The sequence below is a fragment of the Zeus faber genome (assembly GCF_960531495.2).
Source record: "Zeus faber genome assembly, chromosome: 9".
NCBI lineage: Eukaryota > Metazoa > Chordata > Actinopteri > Zeiformes > Zeidae > Zeus > Zeus faber.
The window spans coordinates 1,755,496-1,781,564 of NC_137197.1; the positions used below are offsets into that span (position 1 = coordinate 1,755,496).

The 26,069-nt window shown below is 47.1% G+C and overlaps 2 protein-coding genes across 2 annotated transcripts in view; one reads left to right on the forward strand and one right to left on the reverse strand.

The window, feature by feature from the left end:
* Positions 1–1,198: 1,198 nt before the first annotated feature.
* Positions 1,199–7,776, forward strand: tsen34 (TSEN34 tRNA splicing endonuclease subunit). Its single transcript, XM_080006821.1, has 5 exons — positions 1,199–1,386; positions 4,139–4,480; positions 4,747–4,906; positions 5,908–6,174; positions 7,583–7,776. The coding sequence occupies exons 2-5, from the start codon at positions 4,169–4,171 to the stop codon at positions 7,771–7,773; spliced, it is 930 nt and encodes a 309-aa protein (XP_079862947.1). The 5' UTR covers positions 1,199–1,386; positions 4,139–4,168; the 3' UTR covers positions 7,774–7,776.
* A 373-nt stretch (positions 7,777–8,149) lies between these two features.
* Positions 8,150–26,069, reverse strand: part of mindy4b (MINDY family member 4B) — a 20,168-nt gene continuing 2,248 nt past the window's right edge. Inside the window, exons 2-10 of the mRNA XM_080007283.1 lie at positions 15,453–15,611; positions 13,558–13,682; positions 9,755–9,920; positions 9,612–9,677; positions 9,411–9,481; positions 9,250–9,322; positions 8,998–9,072; positions 8,581–8,767; positions 8,150–8,298 (exon numbers count right to left, since the gene is read on the reverse strand). Coding sequence (XP_079863409.1) covers positions 8,159–8,298; positions 8,581–8,767; positions 8,998–9,072; positions 9,250–9,322; positions 9,411–9,481; positions 9,612–9,677; positions 9,755–9,920; positions 13,558–13,682; positions 15,453–15,611 — 1,062 coding nt within the window. The 3' untranslated portion in view covers positions 8,150–8,158. The remainder of the gene's footprint in view (positions 8,299–8,580; positions 8,768–8,997; positions 9,073–9,249; positions 9,323–9,410; positions 9,482–9,611; positions 9,678–9,754; positions 9,921–13,557; positions 13,683–15,452; positions 15,612–26,069) is intronic.

The following is a 26,069-nucleotide window of genomic DNA, read 5'->3' on the forward strand; positions in this document are numbered from 1 at the left end:
TCAAGAAACTGTTCCTCCATTTGAAAAAGGATGTGAAGGATGTCGAGTTCAGCCTCCTCACACCATCCGGAGCTTTTTAGCGAATGGATACAGCTTATAGCCATGAATAAACGTTATCGAGATGTATGAAGAAACCCTATGAGGAGAATCTCAAACAACAACAAACAACAAACAGCCTGGATGTTGAGTCACTGTCTGCTTTGTGGGGAAAGAGTTCAGCCTTTTGAGGTCACACAGAATCTGGCTGAAAGGAAAACCATGATCTGCATTCAGATCCATTATACATTATATTTTTTACTTCATAAATAAATGTTTATCATTGGGTTGTTGGAGTGATTCTGTTATTTGATTAACAAGGTTGAAAAATAGCGAACAGCCATTCGAGTTGGTGCGTTATCATCATACTTTACATGTTGATTAGAGTTAATTTACTTAAATGCATTTGTCATGTTTGAGATGGGTTTGTTTGGAGGCTGATTTGATCAAAAAATGCCATAAAACGTATTATTACATAAGGCTTTGAAGGAAGTTGTTTCCATTGCATCTATGATAATGGAAGACTATATCATAGGCTCGATCCCAGGCTCCTCCTGCTAGCATGCTGTAGTGTCCTTGAGCAAGACACTTAACCCCTCATTGCTGCTGATGGCTGCGTCCGTCGCTGTTTGAATACTTGTAAGTCGCTTTGGATAAAAGCGTCTGATCAATGTAATGTAAATGTAAATGTAAAACTATATATTGTATAACAACCCAACAGTTACTTCAGTATAAAGTAGATGGTAAAACGTTTTGTTAGCTTTTTTCCTTTAAATGGTTGTATGGTGATATTTATTGTTAAGAGTAGTGATTTATAATACATTTTCGAGTTTCCCCGTTTACTGGAAGTTGTTTACATGCCTGACGTCACATGGTTTCCGGTCTCGCTGTTCTTGTATATTGTAATTGGTTGGTAGAGCTGTCAATCAAGCATCGCTACGTTGCTATTGGCTAAATAAGGCGGAAGCGCAGTAGTGTCGGAGGGCTCGTTATAATAAACCCGTCGGTCCAACAGGGGCGGGGCTGTTTCAGTACTGACACATGGTGCCTCCGCTCGTCCGGGACAGCGCGGGGAGTAAAACACACACACTACGCTGTGACGCTACCGGTGCGAAGGTTTGGCTGCGAATGTTGAGTTGCTGCAGAGCGGAGGCTTGTTTGTTTGTTTGTTTGCTTGTTTGTTTGCTTGTTTGTTTGCTTGTTTGTTTGCTTGTTTGCTTGTTGTTGAAATGCGTCTGGTTTCAAAGCGACCAAGTCAGTGAATTAGAATCCGAAATGAAACAAATAATGTTCCGTTAAACAGCGAAATACATGAAACACCGCGTGTTGAAACCACGTGGATTCCTCCAGGTATGTTTACACCGACTGACCGACTTACTGACTGGTTTACACACTGACTGACTGACTGGTTTACACACTGACTGACTGACTGGTTTACACACTGACTGACTGGTTTACACACTGACTGACTGACTGGTTTACACACTGACTGACTGGTTTACACACTGACTGACTGACTGGTTTACACACCTACTGACTGACTGACTGGTTTACACACTGACTGACTGACTGGTTTACACACTGACTGACTGGTTTACACACTGACTGACTGACTGGTTTACACACCTACTGACTGACTGACTGGTTTACACACTGACTGACTGACTGGTTTACACACTGACTGACTGGTTTACACACCGACCGACTGACTGGTTTACACACTGACTGACTGACTGGTTTACACACTGACTGACTGGTTTACACACCGACCGACTGACTGGTTTACACACCGACCGACTGACTGGTTTACACACTGACTGACTGACTGGTTTACACACTGACCGACTGACTGGTTTACACACTGACCGACTGACTGGTTTACACACTGACTGACTGACTGGTTTACACACTGACCGACTGACTGGTTTACACACTGACCGACTGACTGGTTTACACACTGACCGACTGACTGGTTTACACACTGACCGACTGACTGGTTTACACACTGACTTACATGCCACTTTAAATGCACATATCTGTATATACATAGGCATATTCCCTCTATCTATTCCATTTTATTTCATTTTATTTTCATTGTATTTTTTTCTATATATTTTTATCTTATTTCTATAAGTATTCAACTACTGTATTTCGTTTTAGGAGTCAGTCGGTCTATTAGAAAGGAATTCTTTACTTTTATTTCTTTTTTTCCTAGGACATATTGTGTGTTATCACCGGGTGCGTTGCATTACATTTTATTGCATATATGTATGAAAGTATGTATATGTATGTGACAAATAAAAAATCTTGAATCTTGACCGACTGACTGGTTTACACACTGACCGACTGACTGGTTTACAGACTGACTGACTGGTTTACACTAGTTAAAGGTATGGCAATTGTTGTGGTGATATTTCTGGTGGTCGCCATGGTGATAGTTATGGTGGTTGTCGTGGAGATAGTTATGGGGATTGATGATAGTTGTGGTTGTCATGGTGATAGGAGGGTTTTTGTTAGGGTTGTTGCTGTAATGGTGGTCGTCATGGTGGTAGTGATGGTGATCGTTGTGATGATAGCGATGGTGGTCGTCATGGTGATAGTTAGGATAGTGGTCATTATAATTGTCGATGTTATGGTGGTTGTCCTGTTGATAGTTATGGTGGTTGTCATGGTGGTAGTTATGGTGGTCGTCGTGGTGATAGTTATTGTGATAGTGAGAATGGTGGTCGTTATGATTGTCGCTGTTATGGTGATAGTTGTGGTGGTCGTCATAGTGATAGGTATGGTGGTCATCATGGTGATAGTTAGGATGGTTGTCGTTATAATTGTCGCTGCTATGGTGGTTGTGGCACGGTGGCAACAGTGCACTGCACTGCTGCCTCACAGCTAGAAGGTCCTGGGTTCGATTCCCGCCTGGGGCGCTGTTGGCACCGTGCTCCGGCGGGTTATCTCCCAAACAGGAGCCTTTCTGGGTGGAGTTTGCATGTTCTCCCCGTGTTCACATGGGGTTTCCTCCACCTCACGTCAGTAAGGACCCCCCTCAAAAACATGCACCCATCATGGTCTGACCAGCGATGGACATTTATCATCTGGTCCCCGGGCGCGTCCACGTACGCTGCCCACTGCTCCTGCTGTGGCCCCGGAGGAAGGACAAGCCAGGATGGTTCAATGCAGAGGAACCGTTTCACCGGCACCATCAAAGCATGTGTGTGTGTGTGTGTGTGTGTGCAAGCATGTGTTGTAGTGTGGTGTGTTGCGTGACGAATAAAGACTGTTTCTTCTTCTTTCTGTCATGGTGATAGTTATGGGGGTTGTCATGGTGATAGTTATGGTGGTAGTTGTGGTGATAGTTATGGTAGTTGTCATGTTGATAGTTATAGTGGCTGTCATGATGATAGTTATGGTGTTCGTCTTTACGGTTGTCGCTGTTATGGTGGTCGTCATGGTGGTCCTTATGATTGTAGCTGTTATGGTGGTGGTCATGGTGATAGTTAGGATGGTGGTCGTTAGAATTGTCGCTGTTATGGTTGTCATGCTGAGAGTTATGGTGGTTGTCATGTTGATAGTTATGGCGGTTGTCATTATGATTGTCGCTGTTATGATGGTCGTCATGGTGATAGTGAGGATGGTCGTCGTTATGATTGTCGATGTTATGGTGGTCATAATGGTAATAGTAATGGTGGTCGTCATGGTGATAGTTATGGTGGTTGTCTCGGTGATAGTTATGGTGGTTGTCGTGGTGATAGTTATGGTGGTCATTGTGGTGATAGTTTTAATGATCATTGTTACGGTTGTCGCTGTTATGGTGGTCGTCGTTATTGTGGCTGTCATAGTGATAGTTGTGGTCATCATGGTGATAGTTAGGATGGTAGTCGTTACGGTGGTCGCTCTTATGGTGGCCGTCATGGTGATAGTTATGTTGGTTGTCGTTATTGTGGCTGTCATCCTGATAGTTGTGGTCGTCACGGTGAAGTTAGAATGGTACTCGTTATGATTGTTGCTGTTGTGGTGATAGTTATGACGGTCGTCGTGGTGATAGTAATGGTGGTCGTCATGGTGAAAGTTGTGGTCGTCACGGTGATGTTACTGTTCCGTGTTCCAGCCTAGCGTGTGCAGCTGAACACGCCAAGCGATGGAAGTGTCACCGTCCAGCTCAGAGCAGAGGAACCACACGGAGCAGGAGGAAAGGATCCGGGTGGAGGACGAGGTGGACGGAGCCACACCTGTGGTCAGCGTGTCGCTCTCTGGTGCCACGCCCCTCCTGTGGCGGGCGGCGGACCTGCGCGCAGTGCGGGGCGCGGGCCTGGTGGGGGCGCTGGTAGGGGCACTGCCACGCCAGCCCAGACAGAACTGCCGGCTTGGCCGCCCGCTGCAGCTGGGCCTGGAGGAGCTCCACCTGCTGGAGGAGACGGGAAGAGTGGCCCTGAGGACGGCAGGGGAGCGGGTGAGGAGACGAGCCGAGCTGACACAAGCACACATCAGAGCAAAATAGTTGCATAATTTGAATAATTTTTACAAGTGAATGAGATCAATAGATAAATATGTCAATTGATCGATCAAAATATTGATTTCTGAACATACTGTGCTGGTTGTGTACTTAAATACTTAAATGGATTAGGCCTGGTATTGATCTGTTTTCCAAGCTGATATCGCTCCGATTGTCTGTGTGGATCATGAAGCTCCTCGGGTGCGTTTGGTTCGTTGTTCCAGCTCCTGGAGGAGGAGGAGGAGGAAGAGGAGGAAGAGGAGCAGAAGGAGCGGGCGGAGCAGCACAAGGAGCAGCAGGAGCAGAGCTTCAGGGAGCAGAGCATCCTGGCTCTGGAGGACCGGAGGGTAGCGCTGCTCCGAGCCATGACGGACACACAGAAAGGTCAGAGGTCACAGGAGACGGCTCACTTTTTAGTGCCTTGCTCATTATAGGCAGCTTGAAGGGCTGTGCTCCAAAAATCTAAAGAGCAATTCATCCTGACGTGCTATTCGCTGACGTGTGCATCGATACAACGGTCCAATGCGCAATGAAGCCACCGGGGGGCAGCCGGGGCCAATCCAGCGTCGCAAGCTGCTGCCACTTACTGGAAAATGATCCGAAATGGATGAAAACAAAGATAAGGAAGGATTTTAGTCATTTCTTTTTAGTAAATTTAGTAAATTATTTTTTGCTCTGTCCGTAAATGTTAAAAGCATAAGCGAAAACATAAAAGACCATTTCATGTTCAGAAATCAAAGTCCCTGTAAAGCAACCATAGATATGTGTTCTTAGTTTGTCACACCACAGAAAATTGTGTTTTTAACAACCCAGCATAATGTGAATGATCAATGTAATTGGCAAGTCTATCAAATGAGGTTTGAAAATGGTGAAAAAAAAAAAGGCAGTTCCCTCTGTTCTGAGACGCTGTTCTCTCAAACCACGTCCTATCACGTTAATGGTGTGAAACGTTTTCGTCTGCCACATGCCACCGAGCGCTGTTTTCAGGGACCTCCAGCACAGACACACAGACGAGGGGGTTGTAGACACCGGTTTATTGTAGAGTGGGCCAGGTGGAACAAGCCATGTGTCATGACCAGGGCTCCTCTCCTGAGTGAGTGTGGGGATGGGGGGTTTACCTGTTGCTCGTCAGACCAACGATCAACAGGTGTACAGCCACTCTATTCCTGGGCCCCGATTACCTGGACCCAGGATCAGGAATTCAGAATCACTGAATTCACTTCACAAGGATTTTAAAGAATGTCTTTTTGCATTTAGGGTTACAGAATATCAAGATCATATTTTTATTCTCGGGGTCTCTGGCCCAGCGGTGCGGTGATGAGCTGATCCCAGCTCACTTCCTGCTCCAGGAACCTTCCAGGAACCTCTGTCCCCTCTGCTCTCAGATGCAGATCTTGAAGACCGGACCGCGGAGCGTTTGAGGGCCCTGGACCGCAGCTTTACCTTCCCGCGCTCGGCCATGGCGGTCCAGCTGAGCACGGCCCGCGCCGGCCTGGCCCACGGCGCCGAGGAGCGGGGCCTCATCAGGGCCTGCGGGCCCCAGGAGACCCGGGCCCCCGAGAGCCGCTACCTGGTGTTCAGGGACCTGAGACACCGAGGGTTCTACCTGACCTCGGCAGGGAAGTTCGGAGGAGACTTCCTGGTTTACCCAGGTGGGCGGGGCAGGGGGCGGGGCATGAAGAAGGACTTATTATCACAAGGACCCAAAGCACTTCACACACAGTAAAGTAACAGTGTTCTGGTTCTACATCCACGTTATTGTTTCACATCCATAATACTGATGGGTTCTAATGTTGTGAAAGCACTAATAGTCATCCCAAAATATTGTGAAATTATTATTACTACTATTATTATTATTGATTTAGTCAGTACCTCTCAGCCTCTCAGTGTTCTCACTTTAGACCTCATAGTCAGATGTTATTCTGTGATATATTCTTATTATCATTCATCTCGACCCGTCACTCCCAAACTTACGAATGCCGTGAAACCTTTAATCACAACGCTGATCAACACACTATAGAGACTTTGCTTTCACACATGCACTGCAACCCTGAAATGATCCAGACATTACCCGGAGGAGCTGTATGTGTGAACACAAATGTCCCAATCATTTGACCCGGACTTTACCCACTTCACCCAGCCAGCACGTGTACAAACCTGTATAATGTGTGTGTGGTATGTATTCTATGGAACGTGGGCCTTGACCAGCACAGCGCACATTGATCCATCCACATACACAACCAACAATTTGAAGAGCAACCAATGTAAGAATAGGGTTTACAAATAAAAAAAAGAGTTCAGATCAATGAAGAATTGAAGTGCCATGCCTTTGTTTTATGAGTTCTGATTAAGTTTTTAAATGTAAATATTATATCATAAATAGTTTATGGTCATTTCAAACTTAATTAGAACATTTTAAATGAAAAAGCTTTTATTTATTTATTTATTGTAAATGACCTCTCGCCTGCAGTACCTTCACGGCCCACACTTTGGGAAAACATGCGAAGACAACACAAATATGTCTAACAATATGACAACATGTGAACTTTTACATTCCACCAAACTGTAGTTTTGAAAAAAGAAACGTTTCTTTTTAAGCTACTCGTAGAGAACATAGAGGGATGATTTTAAGCAACACGTTATATATTTTCCACACACAAACCTCAAAGATGTTTTTTTTTTACCAACTTTCAATCTGAAACAGAAATGACTCCACCACTGATGGCTCAAAATGACACCTTTACAATAAGAGCAGTTATTCAGCCTCATCACTTCTGAAACAAATGAGTTTTCCGAGTTTCCCTTGAACGCAGCAATGCCTAGTCAGAATTCTGCGCTTATTTTGGTGAATAACTTAATAGTCGTGTAAAACAGTATTTTTAAATTATATTTAATGAAAGATCAGGAAACGTCGGCTGCATAACTGCTGATCACGATGTGGTCAAAAAAGTCAAATAATGGTGGATATATTGCTCGGGCTCTAGTTATAACCACCTTTTAGTTCAGGTAAGGACCTTTCATTCAGTCTGATTTCACTTCCTGTCCCTGTCCGTCCCCCAGGAGACCCCCTGCGGTTCCACGCCCACTTCATCGCGGTGTGTCTGGCCCCGGACGACCCCGTCCCCCTGCTGGACGTCCTGGCCGTTGCCCGGCTCGGATCCAACGTCAAGAAGACCGTCCTGCTGTGCTCCCCCCAGCCAGGGGCGGGGCAGGTCCTCTACTCCTCCCTGCAGTGGAGCGGGATGGTCTAGAACCTGGACCACCTATTCTGGAACCCGGACCACGGTGGTGTGGAACCTGGAACACCATGGTCTGGAACCTGGACCGCCGTGGTCTGGAACCTGGACCGCCGTGGTCTGGAACCTGGACCGCCGTGGTCTGGAACCCGGACCACGGTGGTCTACAACCCCGGACCACGGTGGTCTGGAACCCGGACCACGGTGGTCTACAACCTGGAGACCTGGACAACAGAGATGACAGAGACAACATGGGCGACGCCGGACACTGCAGCTGTCTAGAGAACCTCCGGTGCAGCTGTGGGATTGGTGTTCAGTGCTACAAACTCCGCCCCAATGGTTCCCTAACCCTTGAAAAGTACCACCTCGCTTGCGGGAACTGTTTTGGGACCGGGGGCTCTCAGTAGAAGGGCGTGGTCCCGTTCCATTTGATGGCGGCTCCGGCCCACTTGGTTCTGATCATCATTTCCAGAGAAGGAAAGCGTCGCTCTGGGTCGAGGGGCGGCTCCTCGTCTGACTCCCAGTGGTGGGAGTGGGTGTCTGGGGGGGGAGAGCAGTTTGGGTTTGGACTGTTCCAGGACTCAGTGTGGCTGACGGTTATTTGGAAAAAAAGCTATTTAACTCAGATCTCCAGACTTCCTGAGGACAAAGTACCATCACTACCAACACTATTGTTCTGTAACGTCTACACCGACACCGGACTCAATCAGAAATAAACACCTTTGACCTGAATTTACTGGCTGAACATAGTTTTTTGGGATTTTTTGTTTTACCACCCTGCCCTCTAGCGCCCCCAGGGGTGGTCCGGCAGACTGTCCGTACCCACGGTGAGCCAGGTGGTGGTGCTCTGCGTGAGCTGCCCACTGTAGAAGTGCAGCTGGAACAGATGCTCCACCTTCCAGTCGCGGAGCAGCGAGCGCTTGGGGCTGAACAACACCGAGAAAGTTCCGTTGATGCTGCACAGCCACACGGGGAACACCGGGGTCTTCAGCATGCTGCCTACCTGTCGCTACGACGACCACAGCATCAGGCAGGGTTACCATGACGACCACAACATCACATCATTCAGGGTTACTGTGACAGCCACAGCATCAGGGGCAGGGTTACCGTGACAATCGTGTGTGTGTGTGTGTGTGTGTGTGTGTGTGTGTGTACCTGTGCTGGACTCTCTCTCTCCCATCGCTCTCTGCTCCACCTCAGGAAGCCGATGTGGTTGCGGGTTTGAATCCCATGCAGGACACGCTCGTCCTGACGCTGCGTCCCGTTGAACACGTGAGGACAGGCCCTGCCGCTCAGCAGCAGGTTCAACAGGGCCTGAGAGAGAGAGAGAGAGAGAGAGGGGGAGTCGATCGCCCCCTGGTTCACTATCGCCAGGAAGTGTGTGTGTGTGTGTGTGTGTGTGTGTGTGTGTGTGTGTGTGTGTGTGTGTGTGTGTGTGTGTGTGTGTGTGTGTGTGTGTGTGTGTGTGTGTGTGTGTGTGTGCGCGTTCACCTGGCGACAGACGAAGGTTCCCAAGCTGCGGTTCAGGAGGTGGGAGGTGGTGCAGTCCAGGTCCTGCTGGACTCTGGAGCAAACACACCATGTGAGATGTACACACACACTGTACACGTACACACACACATACACTGTACACACACTGCGCAGGGTGTGACCTGCTGAGCGTCCTGGAGCAGATCAGGCTGTAGAGGAACAGAATGACTCCATGACTGGACTCTGCTTTAAACTGAAGAGAAAACAACAGATGAGATATTATTATACTCTCAATATGGAAATATGTCGTTATTGACCCAGAGCATATTTACTGTTTGTCCTTTGGTTGTGTGTATTTTGTATTAAAAGTGGTTCAAACTCACACACAGGATGTGATCCCTGATGAACTTCACCACTTCCTCTTTGGTGCTGAAGCTGAAAAGCTGCAGCTGGAACAACACAGTGATGCTGTTACAATAAATCCCATCCCATCATATTAAGTTACTGCGTGAGGCGTTCCTCGCACCCTCTCGGTGACGCTGTCCATCTTGTAGTCCAGCTGCGGCGTGGTGCAGTACTCTGTCGTTACCAAGGTAACGGTTGCCATGCGCTCCTCCCCAGCGACCCACAGGATGTCAGTCAGAGCTGCGGCCAAGGCCTGGTCCTGCTGGCTAACACCTAGCTCACTGAGGCTAGCACACACACACACACAAACACACACAAACACACATATACTGTATATTCACACACACTTTAAAGTGTCGTCTGTTCTGCATCTTCCTCCCTGACACCACCCGCCTGCATGTCCTCCCTCAGCACCACCATCAAGCTTCTCTTTGGCTTCCTCTTTTCCTCTTGCCTGGCAGCTCCACCCTCAGCCTCCTCCTCCCAATGTAACTCTCATCTCTCCTCCACACGTGTCCAAACCATCTCAATCTGGCCTCTCTCACTTTTCCACCAAACTGTCCAACCTGAGCTGTCCCTCTAACGTCCTCATTCTTAATCCTGTCCATCCTTGTCCCTCCCAATGAAAACCTCCACATCCTCAACTCTGCCACCTCCACTTCATCCACCTGCCTTTTAGTCGGTGCCACCGCCTCTTAACCGTACAACATGGCTGCTCTGACTACCATCCTGTACACCTCCCCCTTCACTCTGGCTGGAACCCTTCTGTCACACATCACTCCGGACACTCTTCTCCACCCGCTCCACCCTGCCTGTACTCTCTTCTCCACCCACTCCACCCTGCCTGTACTCTCTTCTCCACCCACTCCACCCTGCCTGTACTGTCTTCTCCACCCTCTCCCGCACTCACAGCTGCTTTGGATGGTCGACCTCAAGTTCTTGAACTCATCCGCCTTCTCCACCTCCACTCCTTGCATTCTCAGCTTTTCTCCGCCCTCCCTCCCATTCAGGCACATGTATTGTGTCTTACTCCTGCTGACTTTCATTGCTCTTCTCTCTAATGCTGCCTCCACTTCTCTAGGCTCTCCTCCACCTGCTCCCTACTCTCACTACAGATCACAATGTCATCTGTGAACATCATAGTCCACAGAGACTCCTGCCTGACTTCATCTGTTAACCTGTCCATCACCATTGCAAACAAGAAAGGTCTCAGTGCTGATCCTTGATGCAGTCCCACCTCCACTTTGATGCCTTGGTCACGCCTACTGCACACCTTACTACTGACTGACTGCCCTCATACATATCCTGTACCACTCTTACCTACTTCTCTGCCGCCCCCGACTTCCTCATGCAATACCACACTTCCTCTCTAGGCAGCCTATCATACGCTTTCTCTAAATCCACAAAGACGCAGTCAACTCCCTCTGTCCTTCCCTGTACTTTTCCATCAGTGTTCTTAAAGCAAACATGTCATCTGTAGTACTCTTTCCTGGCATGAAACCATACTGCTGCTGGCTGATCCCCACCTCTCTTCTTAACCGAGCCTCCACTAGCCTTTCCCATAGCTTCATGCTGTGGCTGATCAACTTTATTCCCCTGTAGTTACTACAGCTCTGTACGTCTCCCTTATTCTTGAAGATGGTACCAGTACACTTCTTCTCCACTTCTCCGGCATCCTCTCCCTTTCCAGGATAAACAGTCTCGTTAGGAACGTCACTGCCATCTCACCTAAACATTTCCATGCTTCTCCAGGTTTGTCATCTGGGTCAACTGTCTTTCCACTCTTCATCTCTTTTTATGCTGTTCTCACCTCATCCTTGTTCATTCGCTGCACTTCTTGATAAACTATCCCCACATCATCCACTCTTCTCTCCCTCTCATTTTCTTCATTCATCAACTCCTCAAAGTACTCCTTCCACCTTCTCAACACACTCTCCTCACTAGTCAGCACATTCCCATCATTATCCTTCATCACCCTTAACCTGCTGTACATCCTTCCCAGCTTGGTCCCTTTGTCTTGCCAATCGGTACAAGTACTTTTCTCCTTCCTTACTGTCCAACCTCTCATACAACTCGTCGTACACCTTTTTCTTTTCCTTTGCCACTTCTCTCTTCGCCTTGTGCCGCATCAGCTTGTACTCCTGTCTACTTTCTTCCTCTCTCTGACTTTCCCATTTCTTCTTCGTCAACCTCTTCTGCTCTCCTGCTCTCTCCTGTACTTCCTCATTCCACCACCAAGAGTCCTTGTCTTCCTTTCTCTTCCCACATGATACACCGAGTACCTTCGGTGGCACGGTGGCGCAGTGCATTGCACTGCTGCCTCACAGCAAGAAGGTCCTGGGTTCGATTCCCGCCTGGGGCGCTGTTGGCACCGTGCTCCGGCGGGTTATCTTCCAAAACAGGAGCCTTTCTGGGTGGAGTTTGCATGTTCTCCCCGTGCTCACATGGGGTTTCCTCCACCTCACGTCAGTAAGGACCCCCACCAAAAACATGCACCATCATGGTCTGACCAGCGATGGACACTTATCACCTGGTCCCCGGGAGCGTCCACGTATGCTGCCCACTGCTCAAAAGCAGAGGAGCCATTTCACCGGCCACCATCAAGCATGTGCATGTGTGTGTGTGTGTGTGCAAGCATGTGTTGTGGAGTGTCGTGTGACGATTAAAGACTGTTTCTTCTTCTTCTTCTTCTTTCTTCTTGATCGTCTCCCTCACCACTTCTGCAGTTGTTTCCCAGTCATCTGGTAACCCTTCATTCCCACCTACTGTCTGCTTTACCTCTTCCCTAATTTGCATGCAACACTCCTCCTTTTTCCACTTCCACCATTTTATCTTTGGCTCTTCTTTCACTCTCTTCCTCTTCTTGGCCTCCAGAGTCATCCTACAACCACCATCCCATGCTGCCTTGCAACACACTCCCCTACCACCACATTGCAGTCACTAATCTCTTTCAGACTGCACCTCCTGCATAAGATGTACTCCACCTGTGTGCACCTTCCTCCACTCTTGTATGTCACCCTGTGTTCCTCCCTCTTCTTGAAATACGTATTCACAACAGCCAATTCCATCCTGTTGGTGAAATCCACCATTTGTCCTTCCACATTCCTCTCCTTGACACCATACCTACCAGTCACTTTCTCATCACCTACGTCTCTGATCTCTTTGCCAACATGCCCATTGAGATCTGCTCCAACGACCTCTCTCTCTTCCTTGGGGACGCTCTCCACCACTACATCCAACTCACTAAAGAATTCTTCTTTCTCTTCCATCTCACACTCAACTTGAGGAGCGTACGCACTGACCACATTCATTATCACCTCATCAACGTCCAGCTTCATGCTCATCACTGTCCGACACTCTGGTCACCTCCAAAACAGTCTCGACATGTTCTTCCTTCAAGACCATCCCTACCCCGTTTCTCCTGCCATCCACTCCAGGGTAGAACAGTTTGTACCTGGCTCCGATACTCCTGGCCTTACTCCCCTTCCACCTGGTCTCTTGTACACATAGTACATCTACCTTCCTTCTCTCCATCATGTCAGCCAGCTCTCTCTCTTTACCCTTCATAGTGTCACTTCAAAGTGTGTGTGTGTACCTCTGCAGTACAGTGTGTATTGTGTCGACTTCTCTGCTGAACAGCAGGTGTTTAATGATGTGAGCCTGGACGGCCATCTGGACCGCACCTACACCACCCTGGAACACACACACACACACACAGGCAGACTGAGCAGGGCTCTTGTAGACACTCAGTCGTACTTGTAGATTCTCTGACTCCTCCTCGGGTGTTTCTTCATGTTGATTTCAAACATAAAGGAAAACACAGTTCCAACATGCAGAGCCCAGTACTACGCTCCAGGCCCTAGTGGAAGTAGTAACACTAGTACTACTTGTACTACTAGCAGTACTAGGCACTAGTATTCGTACTATACCCTCTCGGTCTCCAGGGCGTAGGCCAGCGCCGAGTGTGGTGCTCTGAACCTGAACACTGACTTCCTCCAGTCGAGGCTGAAGACGTGGAACGTTCCTCCAAACAAAACCTGCCTCAGATTCTGGAAAATACCATCAATACAATCAATACACCAATACAATTAATACAATCAATACAATCAATACACCAATACAATCAATACAATCAATACACCAATACAATCAATACAATCAATACAATCAATGCACCAATACAATCAATACAATCAAAACATCAATACAACCAACAAAGATAAAAGAGTGTTCCAGTTAATTGAAGTTACACAAATACTGATTAACAGTTGGTTGTTTGGTTGGTTGGTTAGTTGTTTGGATGGTTAGTTGGTTATTTGTTTAGTTAGTTATTTGTTTAGTTAGTTAGTTGTTTAGTTAGTTAGTTGATTGGTTATTTCTTTTGTTAGTAGTTTAGTTAGTTGGTTGGTTATTTGTTTAGTAAGTTAGTTGTATAGTTGGTTGGTTATTTGTCTAGTTAGTTGTTTAGTTAGGTGGTTGGTTATTTGTCTCGTTAGTTGTTCAGTTAGTTGGTTGGTTGGTTATTAGTTTAGTTAGTTGGTTGGTTATTAGTTTAGTTGGTTGGTTATTTGTTTAGTTGTTTAGTTAGTTGGTTGGTTATTTGTTTAGTTAGTTGTTTAGTTAGTTGGTTGGTTATTTGTTTAGTTAGCTGGTTGGTTATTTGTTGAGTTAGTTGTTTAGTTAGTTAGTTGGTTGGTTATTTGTTTAGTTAGTTAGTTATTTGGTTGGTTAGTTGGTTGGTTGGTTAGTTGGTTTGTTAGTTGGTTATTTGTTTACTTAGTTAGTTGGTTGTTTATTTGGTTGATTTGTTGGATGGTTGGTTAGTTGGTTGGTTTGTTAGTTGGTTATTTGGTTAGTTGGTTGTTTATTCGGTTGATTTATTGGATGGTTGGTTAGTTGGTTGGTTGGTTAGTTGGTTTGTTAGTTGTTTGGATACTTGGTTGGTTTGTTGTTTAGTTGGTTGTTTAGTTGATTAGTTAGTTGGTTAGTTGGTTTGTTGGTTGGTTGGTTAGTTGTTTGGATACTTTGGTTATTTGGTTGGTTAGTTGGTCTGTTGGTAATTTGGTTGGTTAGTTGGTTGGTTGATTGGTTAGTTGGTTATTCGGTAAGTTGTTTGTTTGGTTAGTTGCTTGTTTAGTTGGTTGGTTGTTTGGTTGGTTAGTTAGTCAGTAAGTTAGTTGGTTTGATACCTGGTTAGTTGGTTGGTAAGTTAGTTTGTTGGTTAGTTGGTTCGTTAGTTAGTTGATTAGTTAGTGTGGTGGTTGACTGGCTGTTTAGTTAGTTAGTTGGTTGTTTATTTGGTTGATTTGTTGGATGGTTGGTTAGTTGGTTGGTTGGTTAGTTGGTTTGTGAGTTGGTTATTTGGTTAGTTGGTTGTTTATTCGGTTGATTTATTGGATGGTTGGTTAGTTGGTTGGTTGGTTAGTTGGTTTGTTAGTTGTTTGGATACTTGGTTGGTTTGTTGTTTAGTTGGTTGTTTAGTTGATTAGATAGTTGGTTAGTTGGTTTGTTGGTTGGTTGGTTAGTTGTTTGGATACTTTGGTTATTTGGTTGGTTAGTTGGTCTGTTGGTAATTTGGTTATTTGGTTGGTTAGTTGGTTGGTTGATTGGTTAGTTGGTTATTCGGTAAGTTGTTTGTTTGGTTAGTTGCTTGTTTAGTTGGTTGGTTGTTTGGTTGGTTAGTTAGTCAGTAAGTTAGTTGGTTTGATACCTGGTTAGTTGGTTCGTTAGTTAGTTGATTAGTTAGTGTGGTGGTTGACTGGCTGGTTAGTCGGTTGGTTCGTTAGTTGGTCGGTTGGTTGGTTGGTTGGTAGTCTCACCTTGGCCATCTCAGGGGTGACCGGCTGGCCTCCCAGGCTGGGGGAGACAGACAAGGTCCTGGGGACGCAGTACGGGTCTGACACAGGAAGTTGTTCCCCACAGACAGGAAATCCCCCCGTCACTTCCTGTTTCTCCTCCTGACCCAAATCCACCGCTCTCTGGAACAACACATTCAGTACAAAAATAGTACCACAGTACTACCAAAGTACTAACACAATACTACCACAGTACTCCCACAGTACTACCATAGTACCACCACAGTACTCCCACAGTACCACGGTACTAACACAGTACTACCATAGTACTACCACAGTACTACCACAGTGGTCCCACAGTACTACCACAGTACTACCATAGTACTACCAGAGTACTCCCACAGTACCACAGTACTACCACAGTAGTCCTACAGTACTACCACAGTACTACCGCAGTACTATCACAGTCCTACCACAATACCAACACAGTACCACGGTACTTCCACAGTACTACCAACACGTCAACACGGACAACGAGTGCACAGGTTGAATGGAGGTGAATGAAGGAGATGACTTCCTCTGCAAAACTCATTTTATTGCAGTTATACTTTGAAAGTTGTGTCACAAAACAATATTGTTACATATCCTGCACTTTTTAAAGTGGCTACATGGAAAACCTGGAGCTTTCTTCGTGGGTTTAGGGCGAAAACCTGCGTAACAGGTGGAGTACAGCGCTGTAACACAGTACCAGGTAGAGAAGGTCAGTCTGAAGGTGTCAGTCTGACAGATGGGAGGTGATTCATCCGTCTGACACGAGGAGGCGTTGGAGGAACTGGGAGGAGCCAGGCATCCTGCCAGGGTGGAGGAGTCTGGAACCAGAGCAGTTGTTGTAGCTCTGGAGGTGCAGTTCCATGTAAGACCAGCAGGAGAGAAGCAGTTGTTTGAACACTAGACGCGCTGCTGCATTCTGGAGGCAGTAGGGGTCAGTAGTAGTCAGTAAAGGTCAGTAGTAGTCAGTAGTGGTCTGTAGTAGTCAGTAGTGGTCTGTAGTAGTCAGTAGAGGTCAGCAGTGGTCAGTAGTGGTCTGTAGAGGTCAGTAGTGGTCTGTAGTAGTCAGTAGAGGTCGGTAGAGGTCAGTAGTGGTCTCTAGTGGTCAGTGGGCAGTTGAGGTTGGTAGTGGTCTGTAGAGGTCAGTAGTGGTCAGTAGTGGTCTGTAGTAGTCAGTAAAGGTCAGTAGTAGTCAGTAGTGGTCTTTAGTAGTCTGTAGAGGTCTGTAGAGGTCAGTAGTGGTCTGTAGGGGTCAGTAGTGGTCTGTAGATGTCAGTAGTGGTCAGTAGTGGTCTGTAGTAGTCAGTAGTGGTCTGTAGTAATCAGTAAAGGTCAGTAGTAGTCAGTAGTGGTCTGTAGTAGTCAGTAGAGGTCAGTAGTGGTCTGTAGAGGTCAGTAGTGGTCTGTAGTAGTCAGTAGAGGTCAGCAGTGGTCAGTAGTGGTCTGTAGAGGTCAGTAGTGGTCAGTAGTGGTCTGTAGAGGTCAGTAGTGGTCAGTAGTGGTCTGTAGAGGTCAGTAGTGGTCTGTAGTAGTCAGTAGAGGTCGGTAGAGGTCAGTAGTGGTCTCTAGTGGTCAGTGGGCAGTTGAGGTCGGTAGTGGTCTGTAGAGGTCAGTAGTGGTCTGTAGTAGTCAGTAGAGGTCTGTAGAGGTCAGTAGTGGTCTGTAGAGGTCAGTAGTGGTCAGTAGTGGTCTGTAGAGGTCAGTAGTGGTCAGTAGTGGTCTGTAGTAGTCAGTAAAGGTCAGTAGTAGTCAGTAGTGGTCTGTAGTAGTCAGTAGAGGTCAGTAGTGGTCTGTAGAGGTCAGTAGTGGTCTGTAGTAGTCAGTAGAGGTCGGTAGTGGTCTGTAGTGGTCAGTGGGCAGTAGAGGTCGGTAGTGGTCTGTAGAGGTCAGTAGTGGTCAGTAGTGGTCTGTAGTAGTCAGTAAAGGTCAGTAGTAGTCAGTAGAGGTCAGTAGTGGTCTGTAGAGGTCAGTAGTGGTCTGTAGTAGTCAATAGAGGTCTGTAGAGGTCTGTAGAGGTCAGTAGTGGTCAGTAGAGGTCAGTAGTGGTCAGTAGTGGTCTGTAGTAGTCAGTAAAGGTCAGTAGTAGTCAGTAGTGGTCTGTAGTAGTCAGTAGAGGTCAGTAGTGGTCTGTAGAGGTCAGTAGTGGTTTGTAGTAGTCAGTAGAGGTCTGTAGAGGTCAGTAGTGGTCTGTAGAGGTCAGTAGTGGTCTGTAGTAGTCAGTAGAGGTCTGTAGAGGTCAGTAGTGGTCTGTAGAGGTCAGTAGTGGTCAGTAGTGGTCTGTAGAGGTCAGTAGTGGTCTGTAGTGGTCTGTAGAGGTCAGTAGTGGTCAGTAGTGGTCTGTAGTAGTCAGTAAAGGTCAGTAGTAGTCAGTAGTGGTCTGTAGTAGTCAGTAGAGGTCAGTAGTGGTCTGTAGAGGTCAGTAGTGGTCTGTAGTAGTCAGTAGAGGTCGGTAGAGGTCAGTAGTGGTCTGTAGTGGTCAGTGGGCAGTAGAGGTCGGAAGTGGTCTGTAGAGGTCAGTAGTGGTCAGTAGTGGTCTGTAGTAGTCAGTAAAGGTCAGTAGTAGTCAGTAGTGGTCTGTAGTAGTCAGTAGAGGTCAGTAGTGGTCTGTAGAGGTCAGTAGTGGTCTGTAGTAGTCAGTAGAGGTCAGCAGTGGTCAGTAGTGGTCTGTAGAGGTCAGTAGTGGTCAGTAGTGGTCTGTAGAGGTCAGTAGTGGTCAGTAGTGGTCTGTAGAGGTCGGTAGAGGTCAGTAGTGGTCTCTAGTGGTCAGTGGGCAGTTGAGGTCCGTAGTGGTCTGTAGAGGTCAGTAGTGGTCAGTAGTGGTCTGTAGTAGTCAGTAAAGGTCAGTAGTAGTCAGAAGTGGTCTGTAGTAGTCTGTAGAGGTCTGTAGAGGTCAGTAGTGGTCTGTAGAGGTCAGTAGAGGTCAGTAGTGGTCTGTAGTAGTCAGTAAAGGTCAGTAGTAGTCAGTAGTGGTCTGTAGTAGTCAGTAGAGGTCAGTAGTGGTCTGTAGAGGTCAGTAGTGGTCTGTAGTAGTCAGTAGAGGTCGGTAGAGGTCGGTAGTGGTCTGTAGTGGTCAGTGGGCAGTAGAGGTCGGTAGTGGTCTGTAGAGGTCAGTAGTGGTCAGTAGTGGTCTGTAGTAGTCAGTAAAGGTCAGTAGTAGTCAGTAGTGGTCTGTAGTAGTCAGTAGAGGTCAGTAGTGGTCTGTAGAGGTCAGTAGTGGTCTGTAGTAGTCAGTAGAGGTCTGTAGAGGTCAGTAGTGGTCTGTAGAGGTCAGTAGTGGTCAGTAGTGGTCTGTAGTAGTCAGTAGTGGTCTGTAGTAGTCAGTAAAGGTCAGTAGTAGTCAGTAGTGGTCTGTAGTAGTCAGTAGAGGTCAGTAGTGGTCTGTAGAGGTCAGTAGTGGTTTGTAGTAGTCAGTAGAGGTCTGTAGAGGTCAGTAGTGGTCTGTAGAGGTCAGTAGTGGTCTGTAGTAGTCTGTAGAGGTCAGTAGTGGTCTGTAGAGGTCAGTAGTGGTCATTAGTGGTCTGTAGAGGTCAGTAGAGGTCTGTAGTGGTCTGTAGAGGTCAGTAGTGGTCAGTAGTGGTCTGTAGTAGTCAGTAGTGGTCTGTAGTAGTCAGTAAAGGTCAGTAGTAGTCAGTAGTGGTCTGTAGTAGTCAGTAGAGGTCAGTAGTGGTCTGTAGAGGTCAGTAGTGGTCTGTAGTAGTCAGTAGAGGTCGGTAGAGGTCAGTAGTGGTCTGTAGTGGTCAGTGGTCTGTAGAGGTCAGTAGTGGTCAGTAGTGGTCTGTAGAGGTCAGTAGTGGTCTGTAGTAGTCAGTAGAGGTCTGTAGAGGTCAGTAGTGGTCTGTAGAGGTCAGTAGTGGTCAGTAGTGGTCTGTAGTAGTCAGTAAAGGTCAGTAGTAGTCAGTAGTAGTCAGTAGAGGTCAGTAGTGTCTGTAGAGGTCAGTAGTGGTCTGTAGTAGTCAGTAGAGGTCTGTAGAGGTCAGTAGTGGTCAGTAGTGGTCTGTAGAGGTCAGTAGTGGTCTGTAGTAGTCAGTAGAGGTCAGTAGTGGTCTGTACTAGTCAATAGAGGTCTGTAGAGGTCTGTAGAGGTCAGTAGTGGTCAGTAGTGGTCTGTAGTAGTCAGTAAAGGTCAGTAGTAGTCAGTAGTGGTCTGTAGTAGTCAGTAGAGGTCAGTAGTAGTCAGTAGAGGTCTGTAGAGGTCAGTAGAGGTCTGTAGAGGTCAGTAGTGGTCAGTAGAGGTCAGTAGTGGTCTTTAGTAGTCAGTAAAGGTCAGTAGTAGTCAGTAGAGGTCAGTAGTGGTCTGTAGAGGTCAGTAGTGGTCAGTAGTGGTCTGTAGTAGTCAGTAAAGGTCAGTAGTAGTCAGTAGTGGTCTGTAGTAGTCAGTAGAGGTCTTTAGTAGTCAGTAAAGGTCAGTAGTAGTCAGTAGAGGTCAGTAGTGGTCTGTAGAGGTCAGTAGTGGTCAGTAGTGGTCTGTAGTAGTCAGTAAAGGTCAGTAGTAGTCAGTAGTGGTCTGTAGTAGTCAGTAGAGGTCAGTATTGGTCTGTAGAGGTCAGTAGTGGTCTGTAGTAGTCAGTAGAGGTCTGTAGAGGTCAGTAGTGGTCTGTAGAGGTCAGTAGTGGTCTGTAGTAGTCAGTAGAGGTCTGTAGAGGTCACTAGTGGTCAGTAGAGGTCTGTAGAGGTCAGTAGAGGTCAGTAGTGGTCAGTAGTGGTCTGTAGTGGTCAGTAGTGGTCTGTAGAGGTCAGTAGTGGTCTGTAGTGGTCAGTAGTGGTCTGTAGTAGTCAGTAAAGGTCAGTAGTGGTCTGTAGTAGTCAGTAGAGGTCAGTAGTGGTCTGTAGAGGTCAGTAGTGGTCTGTAGTAGTCAGTAGAGGTCGGTAGAGGTCAGTAGTGGTCTGTAGTGGTCAGTGGGCAGTAGAGGTCGGTAGTGGTCTGTAGAGGTCAGTAGTGGTCTGTAGTAGTCAGTAAAGGTCAGTAGTAGTCAGTAGTGGTCTGTAGTAGTCAGTAGAGGTCAGTAGTGGTCTGTAGAGGTCAGTAGTGGTCTGTAGTAGTCAGTAGAGGTCTGTAGAGGTCAGTAGTGGTCAGGAGTGGTCTGTAGAGGTCAGTAGTGGTCAGTAGTGGTCTGTAGTAGTCAGTTAAGGTCAGTAGTAGTCAGTAGTGGTCTGTAGTAGTCAGTAGAGGTCAGTAGTGGTCTGTAGAGGTCAGTAGTGGTCTGTAGTAGTCAGTAGAGGTCTGTAGAGGTCAGTAGTGGTCAGTAGTGGTCTGTAGAGGTCAGTAGTGGTCTGTAGTAGTCAGTAGAGGTCTGTAGAGGTCAGTAGTGGTCAGTAGTGGTCTTTAGTGGTCAGTAGTGGTCTGTAGAGGTCAGTAGTGGTCAGTAGTGGTCTGTAGTGGTCAGTAGTGGTCTGTAGTAGTCAGTAGTAGTCAGCAGTGGTCTGTAGTAGTCAGTAGAGGTCAGTAGTGGTCTGTAGAGGTCAGTAGTGGTCTGTAGTAGTCAGTAGAGGTCGGTAGAGGTCAGTAGTGGTCAGTAGTGGTCTGTAGTAGTCAGTAAAGGTCAGTAGTAGTCAGTAGTGGTCTGTAGTAGTCAGTAGAGGTCAGTAGTGGTCTGTAGAGGTCAGTAGTGGTCTGTAGTAGTCAGTAGAGGTCTGTAGAGGTCAGTAGTGGTCAGGAGTGGTCTGTAGAGGTCAGTAGTGGTCAGTAGTGGTCTGTAGTAGTCACTTAAGGTCAGTAGTAGTCAGTAGTGGTTTGTAGTAGTCTGTAGAGGTCAGTAGTGGTCTGTAGAGGTCAGTAGTGGTCTGTAGTAGTCAGTAGAGGTCTGTAGAGGTCAGTAGTGGTCAGGAGTGGTCTGTAGAGGTCAGTAGTGGTCAGTAGTGGTCTGTAGTAGTCACTTAAGGTCAGTAGTAGTCAGTAGTGGTCTGTAGTAGTCAGTAGAGGTCAGTAGTGGTCTGTAGAGGTCAGTTGTGGTCTGAAGTAGTCAGTAGAGGTCTGTAGAGGTCAGTAGTGGTCTGTAGAGGTCAGTAGTGGTCTGTAGTAGTCAGTAGAGGTCTGTAGGGGTCAGTAGTGGTCTGTAGTAGTCAGTAGAGGTCTGTAGAGGTTAGTAGTGGTCAGTAGTGGTCTGTAGAGGTCAGTAGTGGTCTGTAGTAGTCAGTAGAGGTCTGTAGAGGTCTGTAGAGGTCAGTAGTGGTCAGTAGTGGTCTGTAGAGGTCAGTAGTGGTCTGTAGTAGTCAGTAGAGGTCTGTAGAGGTCTGTAGAGGTCAGTAGTGGTCAGTAGTGGTCTGTAGTAGTTAGTAAAGGTCAGTAGTAGTCAGTAGTGGTCTGTAGTAGTCAGTAGTGGTCTGTAGAGGTCAGCAGTGGTCTGTAGAGGTCAGTAGTGGTCTGTAGAGGTCAGTAGTGGTCTGTAGTGGTCTGTAGAGGTCAGTAGTGGTCAGTAGTGGTCTGTAGTAGTCAGTAAAGGTCAGTAGTAGTCAGTAGTGGTCTGTAGTAGTCAGTAGAGGTCAGTAGTGGTCTGTAGAGGTCAGTAGTGGTCTGTAGTAGTCAGTAGAGGTCGGTAGAGGTCAGTAGAGGTCTGTAGTGGTCAGTGGGCAGTAGAGGTCGGAAGTGGTCTGTAGAGGTCAGTAGTGGTCAGTAGTGGTCTGTAGTAGTCAGTAAAGGTCAGTAGTAGTCAGTAGTGGTCTGTAGTAGTCAGTAGAGGTCAGTAGTGGTCTGTAGAGGTCAGTAGTGGTCTGTAGTAGTCAGTAGAGGTCTGTAGAGGTCAGTAGTGGTCTGTAGTAGTCAGTAGAGGTCTGTAGAGGTCAGTAGTGGTCTGTAGAGGTCAGTAGTGGTCTGTAGTAGTCAGTAGAGGTCAGTAGTGGTCTGTACTAGTCAATAGAGGTCTGTAGAGGTCTGTAGAGGTCTGTAGAGGTCAGTAGTGGTCAGTAGTGGTCTGTAGTAGTCAGTAAAGGTCAGTAGTAGTCAGTAGTGGTCTGTAGTAGTCAGTAGAGGTCAGTAGTGGTCTGTAGAGGTCTGTAGTAGTCAGTAGAGGTCTGTAGAGGTCAATAGTGGTCAGTAGTGGTCTGTAGAGGTCAGTAGTGGTCTGTAGTAGTCAGTAGAGGTCTGTAGAGGTCAGTAGTGGTCAGTAGAGGTCAGTAGTGGTCTTTAGTAGTCAGTAAAGGTCAGTAGTCGTCAGTAGAGGTCAGTAGTGGTCTGTAGAGGTCAGTAGTGGTGAGTAGTGGTCTGTAGTAGTCAGTAAAGGTCAGTAGTAGTCAGTAGTGGTCTGTAGAGGTCAGTAGTGGTCTGTAGAGGTCAGTAGTGGTCTGTAGTAGTCAGTAGAGGTCTGTAGAGGTCAGTAGTGGTCTGTAGAGGTCAGTAGTGGTCTGTAGTAGTCAGTAGAGGTCTGTAGAGGTCACTAGTGGTCAGTAGAGGTCTGTAGAGGTCAGTAGTGGTCAGTAGTGGTCTGTAGTAGTCAGTAAAGGTCAGTAGTAGTCAGTAGAGGTCTGTAGAGGTCTGTAGAGGTCAGTAGTGGTCAGTAGTGGTCTGTAGTAGTTAGTAAAGGTCAGTAGTAGTCAGTAGTGGTCTGTAGTAGTCAGTAGTGGTCTGTAGAGGTCAGCAGTGGTCTGTAGAGGTCAGTAGTGGTCTGTAGAGGTCAGTAGTGGTCTGTAGTGGTCTGTAGAGGTCAGTAGTGGTCAGTAGTGGTCTGTAGTAGTCAGTAAAGGTCAGTAGTAGTCAGTAGTGGTCTGTAGTAGTCAGTAGAGGTCAGTAGTGGTCTGTAGAGGTCAGTAGTGGTCTGTAGTAGTCAGTAGAGGTCGGTAGAGGTCAGTAGAGGTCTGTAGTGGTCAGTGGGCAGTAGAGGTCGGAAGTGGTCTGTAGAGGTCAGTAGTGGTCAGTAGTGGTCTGTAGTAGTCAGTAAAGGTCAGTAGTAGTCAGTAGTGGTCTGTAGTAGTCAGTAGAGGTCAGTAGTGGTCTGTAGAGGTCAGTAGTGGTCTGTAGTAGTCAGTAGAGGTCTGTAGAGGTCAGTAGTGGTCTGTAGTAGTCAGTAGAGGTCTGTAGAGGTCAGTAGTGGTCTGTAGAGGTCAGTAGTGGTCTGTAGTAGTCAGTAGAGGTCAGTAGTGGTCTGTACTAGTCAATAGAGGTCTGTAGAGGTCTGTAGAGGTCTGTAGAGGTCAGTAGTGGTCAGTAGTGGTCTGTAGTAGTCAGTAAAGGTCAGTAGTAGTCAGTAGTGGTCTGTAGTAGTCAGTAGAGGTCAGTAGTGGTCTGTAGAGGTCTGTAGTAGTCAGTAGAGGTCTGTAGAGGTCAATAGTGGTCAGTAGTGGTCTGTAGAGGTCAGTAGTGGTCTGTAGTAGTCAGTAGAGGTCTGTAGAGGTCAGTAGTGGTCAGTAGAGGTTAGTAGTGGTCTTTAGTAGTCAGTAAAGGTCAGTAGTCGTCAGTAGAGGTCAGTAGTGGTCTGTAGAGGTCAGTAGTGGTGAGTAGTGGTCTGTAGTAGTCAGTAAAGGTCAGTAGTAGTCAGTAGTGGTCTGTAGAGGTCAGTAGTGGTCTGTAGAGGTCAGTAGTGGTCTGTAGTAGTCAGTAGAGGTCTGTAGAGGTCAGTAGTGGTCTGTAGAGGTCAGTAGTGGTCTGTAGTAGTCAGTAGAGGTCTGTAGAGGTCACTAGTGGTCAGTAGAGGTCTGTAGAGGTCAGTAGAGGTCAGTAGTGGTCTGTAGTGGTCAGTAGTGGTCTGTAGAGTTCAGTAGTGGTCAGTAGTGGTCTGTAGTGGTCAGTAGTGGTCTGTAGTAGTCAGTAAAGGTCAGTAGTAGTCAGTAGTGGTCTGTAGTAGTCGGTAGAGGTCAGTAGTGGTCTGTAGAGGTCAGTAGTGGTCTGTAGTAGTCAGTAGAGGTCGGTAGAGGTCAGTAGTGGTCTGTAGTGGTCAGTGGGCAGTAGAGGTCGGTAGAGGTCAGTAGTGGTCAGTAGTGGTCTGTAGTAGTCAGTAAAGGTCAGTAGTAGTCAGTAGTGGTCTGTAGTAGTCAGTAGAGGTCAGTAGTGGTCTGTAGAGGTCAGTAGTGGTCTGTAGTAGTCAGTAAAGGTCAGTAGTAGTCAGTAGTGGTCTGTAGTAGTCAGTAGAGGTCTGTAGAGGTCAGTAGTGGTCAGGAGTGGTCTGTAGAGGTCAGTAGTGGTCTGTAGTAGTCAGTTAAGGTCAGTAGTAGTCAGTAGTGGTCTGTAGAGGTCAGTAGTAGTCAGTAGAGGTCAGTAGTGTCTGTAGAGGTCAGTAGTGGTCTGTAGTAGTCAGTAGAGGTCTGTAGAGGTCAGTAGTGGTCTGTAGAGGTCAGTAGTGGTCTGTAGTAGTCAGTAGAGGTCAGTAGTGGTCTGTACTAGTCAATAGAGGTCTGTAGAGGTCTGTAGAGGTCTGTAGAGGTCAGTAGTGGTCAGTAGTGGTCTGTAGTAGTCAGTAAAGGTCAGTAGTAGTCAGTAGTGGTCTGTAGTAGTCAGTAGAGGTCAGTAGTGGTCTGTAGAGGTCTGTAGTAGTCAGTAGAGGTCTGTAGAGGTCAATAGTGGTCAGTAGTGGTCTGTAGAGGTCAGTAGTGGTCTGTAGTAGTCAGTAGAGGTCTGTAGAGGTCAGTAGTGGTCAGTAGAGGTCAGTAGTGGTCTTTAGTAGTCAGTAAAGGTCAGTAGTCGTCAGTAGAGGTCAGTAGTGGTCTGTAGAGGTCAGTAGTGGTGAGTAGTGGTCTGTAGTAGTAAGTAGTGGTCAGTAGTGGTCTGTAGTAGTCAGTAGAGGTCAGTAGTGGTCTGTAGAGGTCAGTAGTGGTCTGTAGTAGTCAGTAGAGGTCTGTAGAGGTCAGTAGTGGTCTGTAGAGGTCAGTAGTGGTCTGTAGTATTCAGTAGAGGTCTGTAGAGGTCACTAGTGGTCAGTAGAGGTCTGTAGAGGTCAGTAGAGGTCAGTAGTGGTCAGTAGTGGTCTGTAGTGGTCAGTAGTGGTCTGTAGTGGTCAGTAGTGGTCTGTAGTGGTCAGTAGTGGTCTGTAGTAGTCAGTAAAGGTCAGTAGTAGTCAGTAGAGGTCTGTAGTAGTCAGTAGAGGTCAGTAGTGGTCTGTAGAGGTCAGTAGTGGTCTGTAGTCGTCAGTAGAGGTCGGTAGAGGTCAGTAGTGGTCTGTAGTGGTCAGTGGGCAGTAGAGGTCGGTAGTGGTCTGTAGAGGTCAGTAGTGGTCTGTAGTAGTCAGTAAAGGTCAGTAGTAGTCAGTAGTGGTCTGTAGTAGTCAGTAGAGGTCAGTAGTGGTCTGTAGAGGTCAGTAGTGGTCTGTAGTAGTCAGTAGAGGTCTGTAGAGGTCAGTAGTGGTCAGGAGTGGTCTGTAGAGGTCAGTAGTGGTCAGTAGTGGTCTGTAGTAGTCAGTTAAGGTCAGTAGTAGTCAGTAGTGGTCTGTAGTAGTCAGTAGAGGTCAGTAGTGGTCTGTAGAGGTCAGTAGTGGTCTGTAGTAGTCAGTAGAGGTCTGTAGAGGTCAGTAGTGGTCAGTAGTGGTCTGTAGAGGTCAGTAGTGGTCTGTAGTAGTCAGTAGAGGTCTGTAGGGGTCAGTAGTGGTCTGTAGTAGTCAGTAGAGGTCTGTAGAGGTCAGTAGTGGTCAGTAGTGGTCTGTAGAGGTCAGTAGTGGTCTGTAGTAGTCAGTA

Excerpts from the sequence above, each read along its gene's own strand:
- tsen34 (XM_080006821.1), top strand. The coding sequence starts at position 4,169 with ATGGAAGTGTCACCGTCCAGCTCAGAGCAGAGGAACCACACGGAGCAG. Across the intron at positions 4,907-5,907 it reads CATGACGGACACACAGAAAG|ATGCAGATCTTGAAGACCGG; the intron begins GTCAGAGGTCAC and ends CTCTGCTCTCAG. Across the intron at positions 6,175-7,582 it reads AGACTTCCTGGTTTACCCAG|GAGACCCCCTGCGGTTCCAC; the intron begins GTGGGCGGGGCA and ends TCCGTCCCCCAG.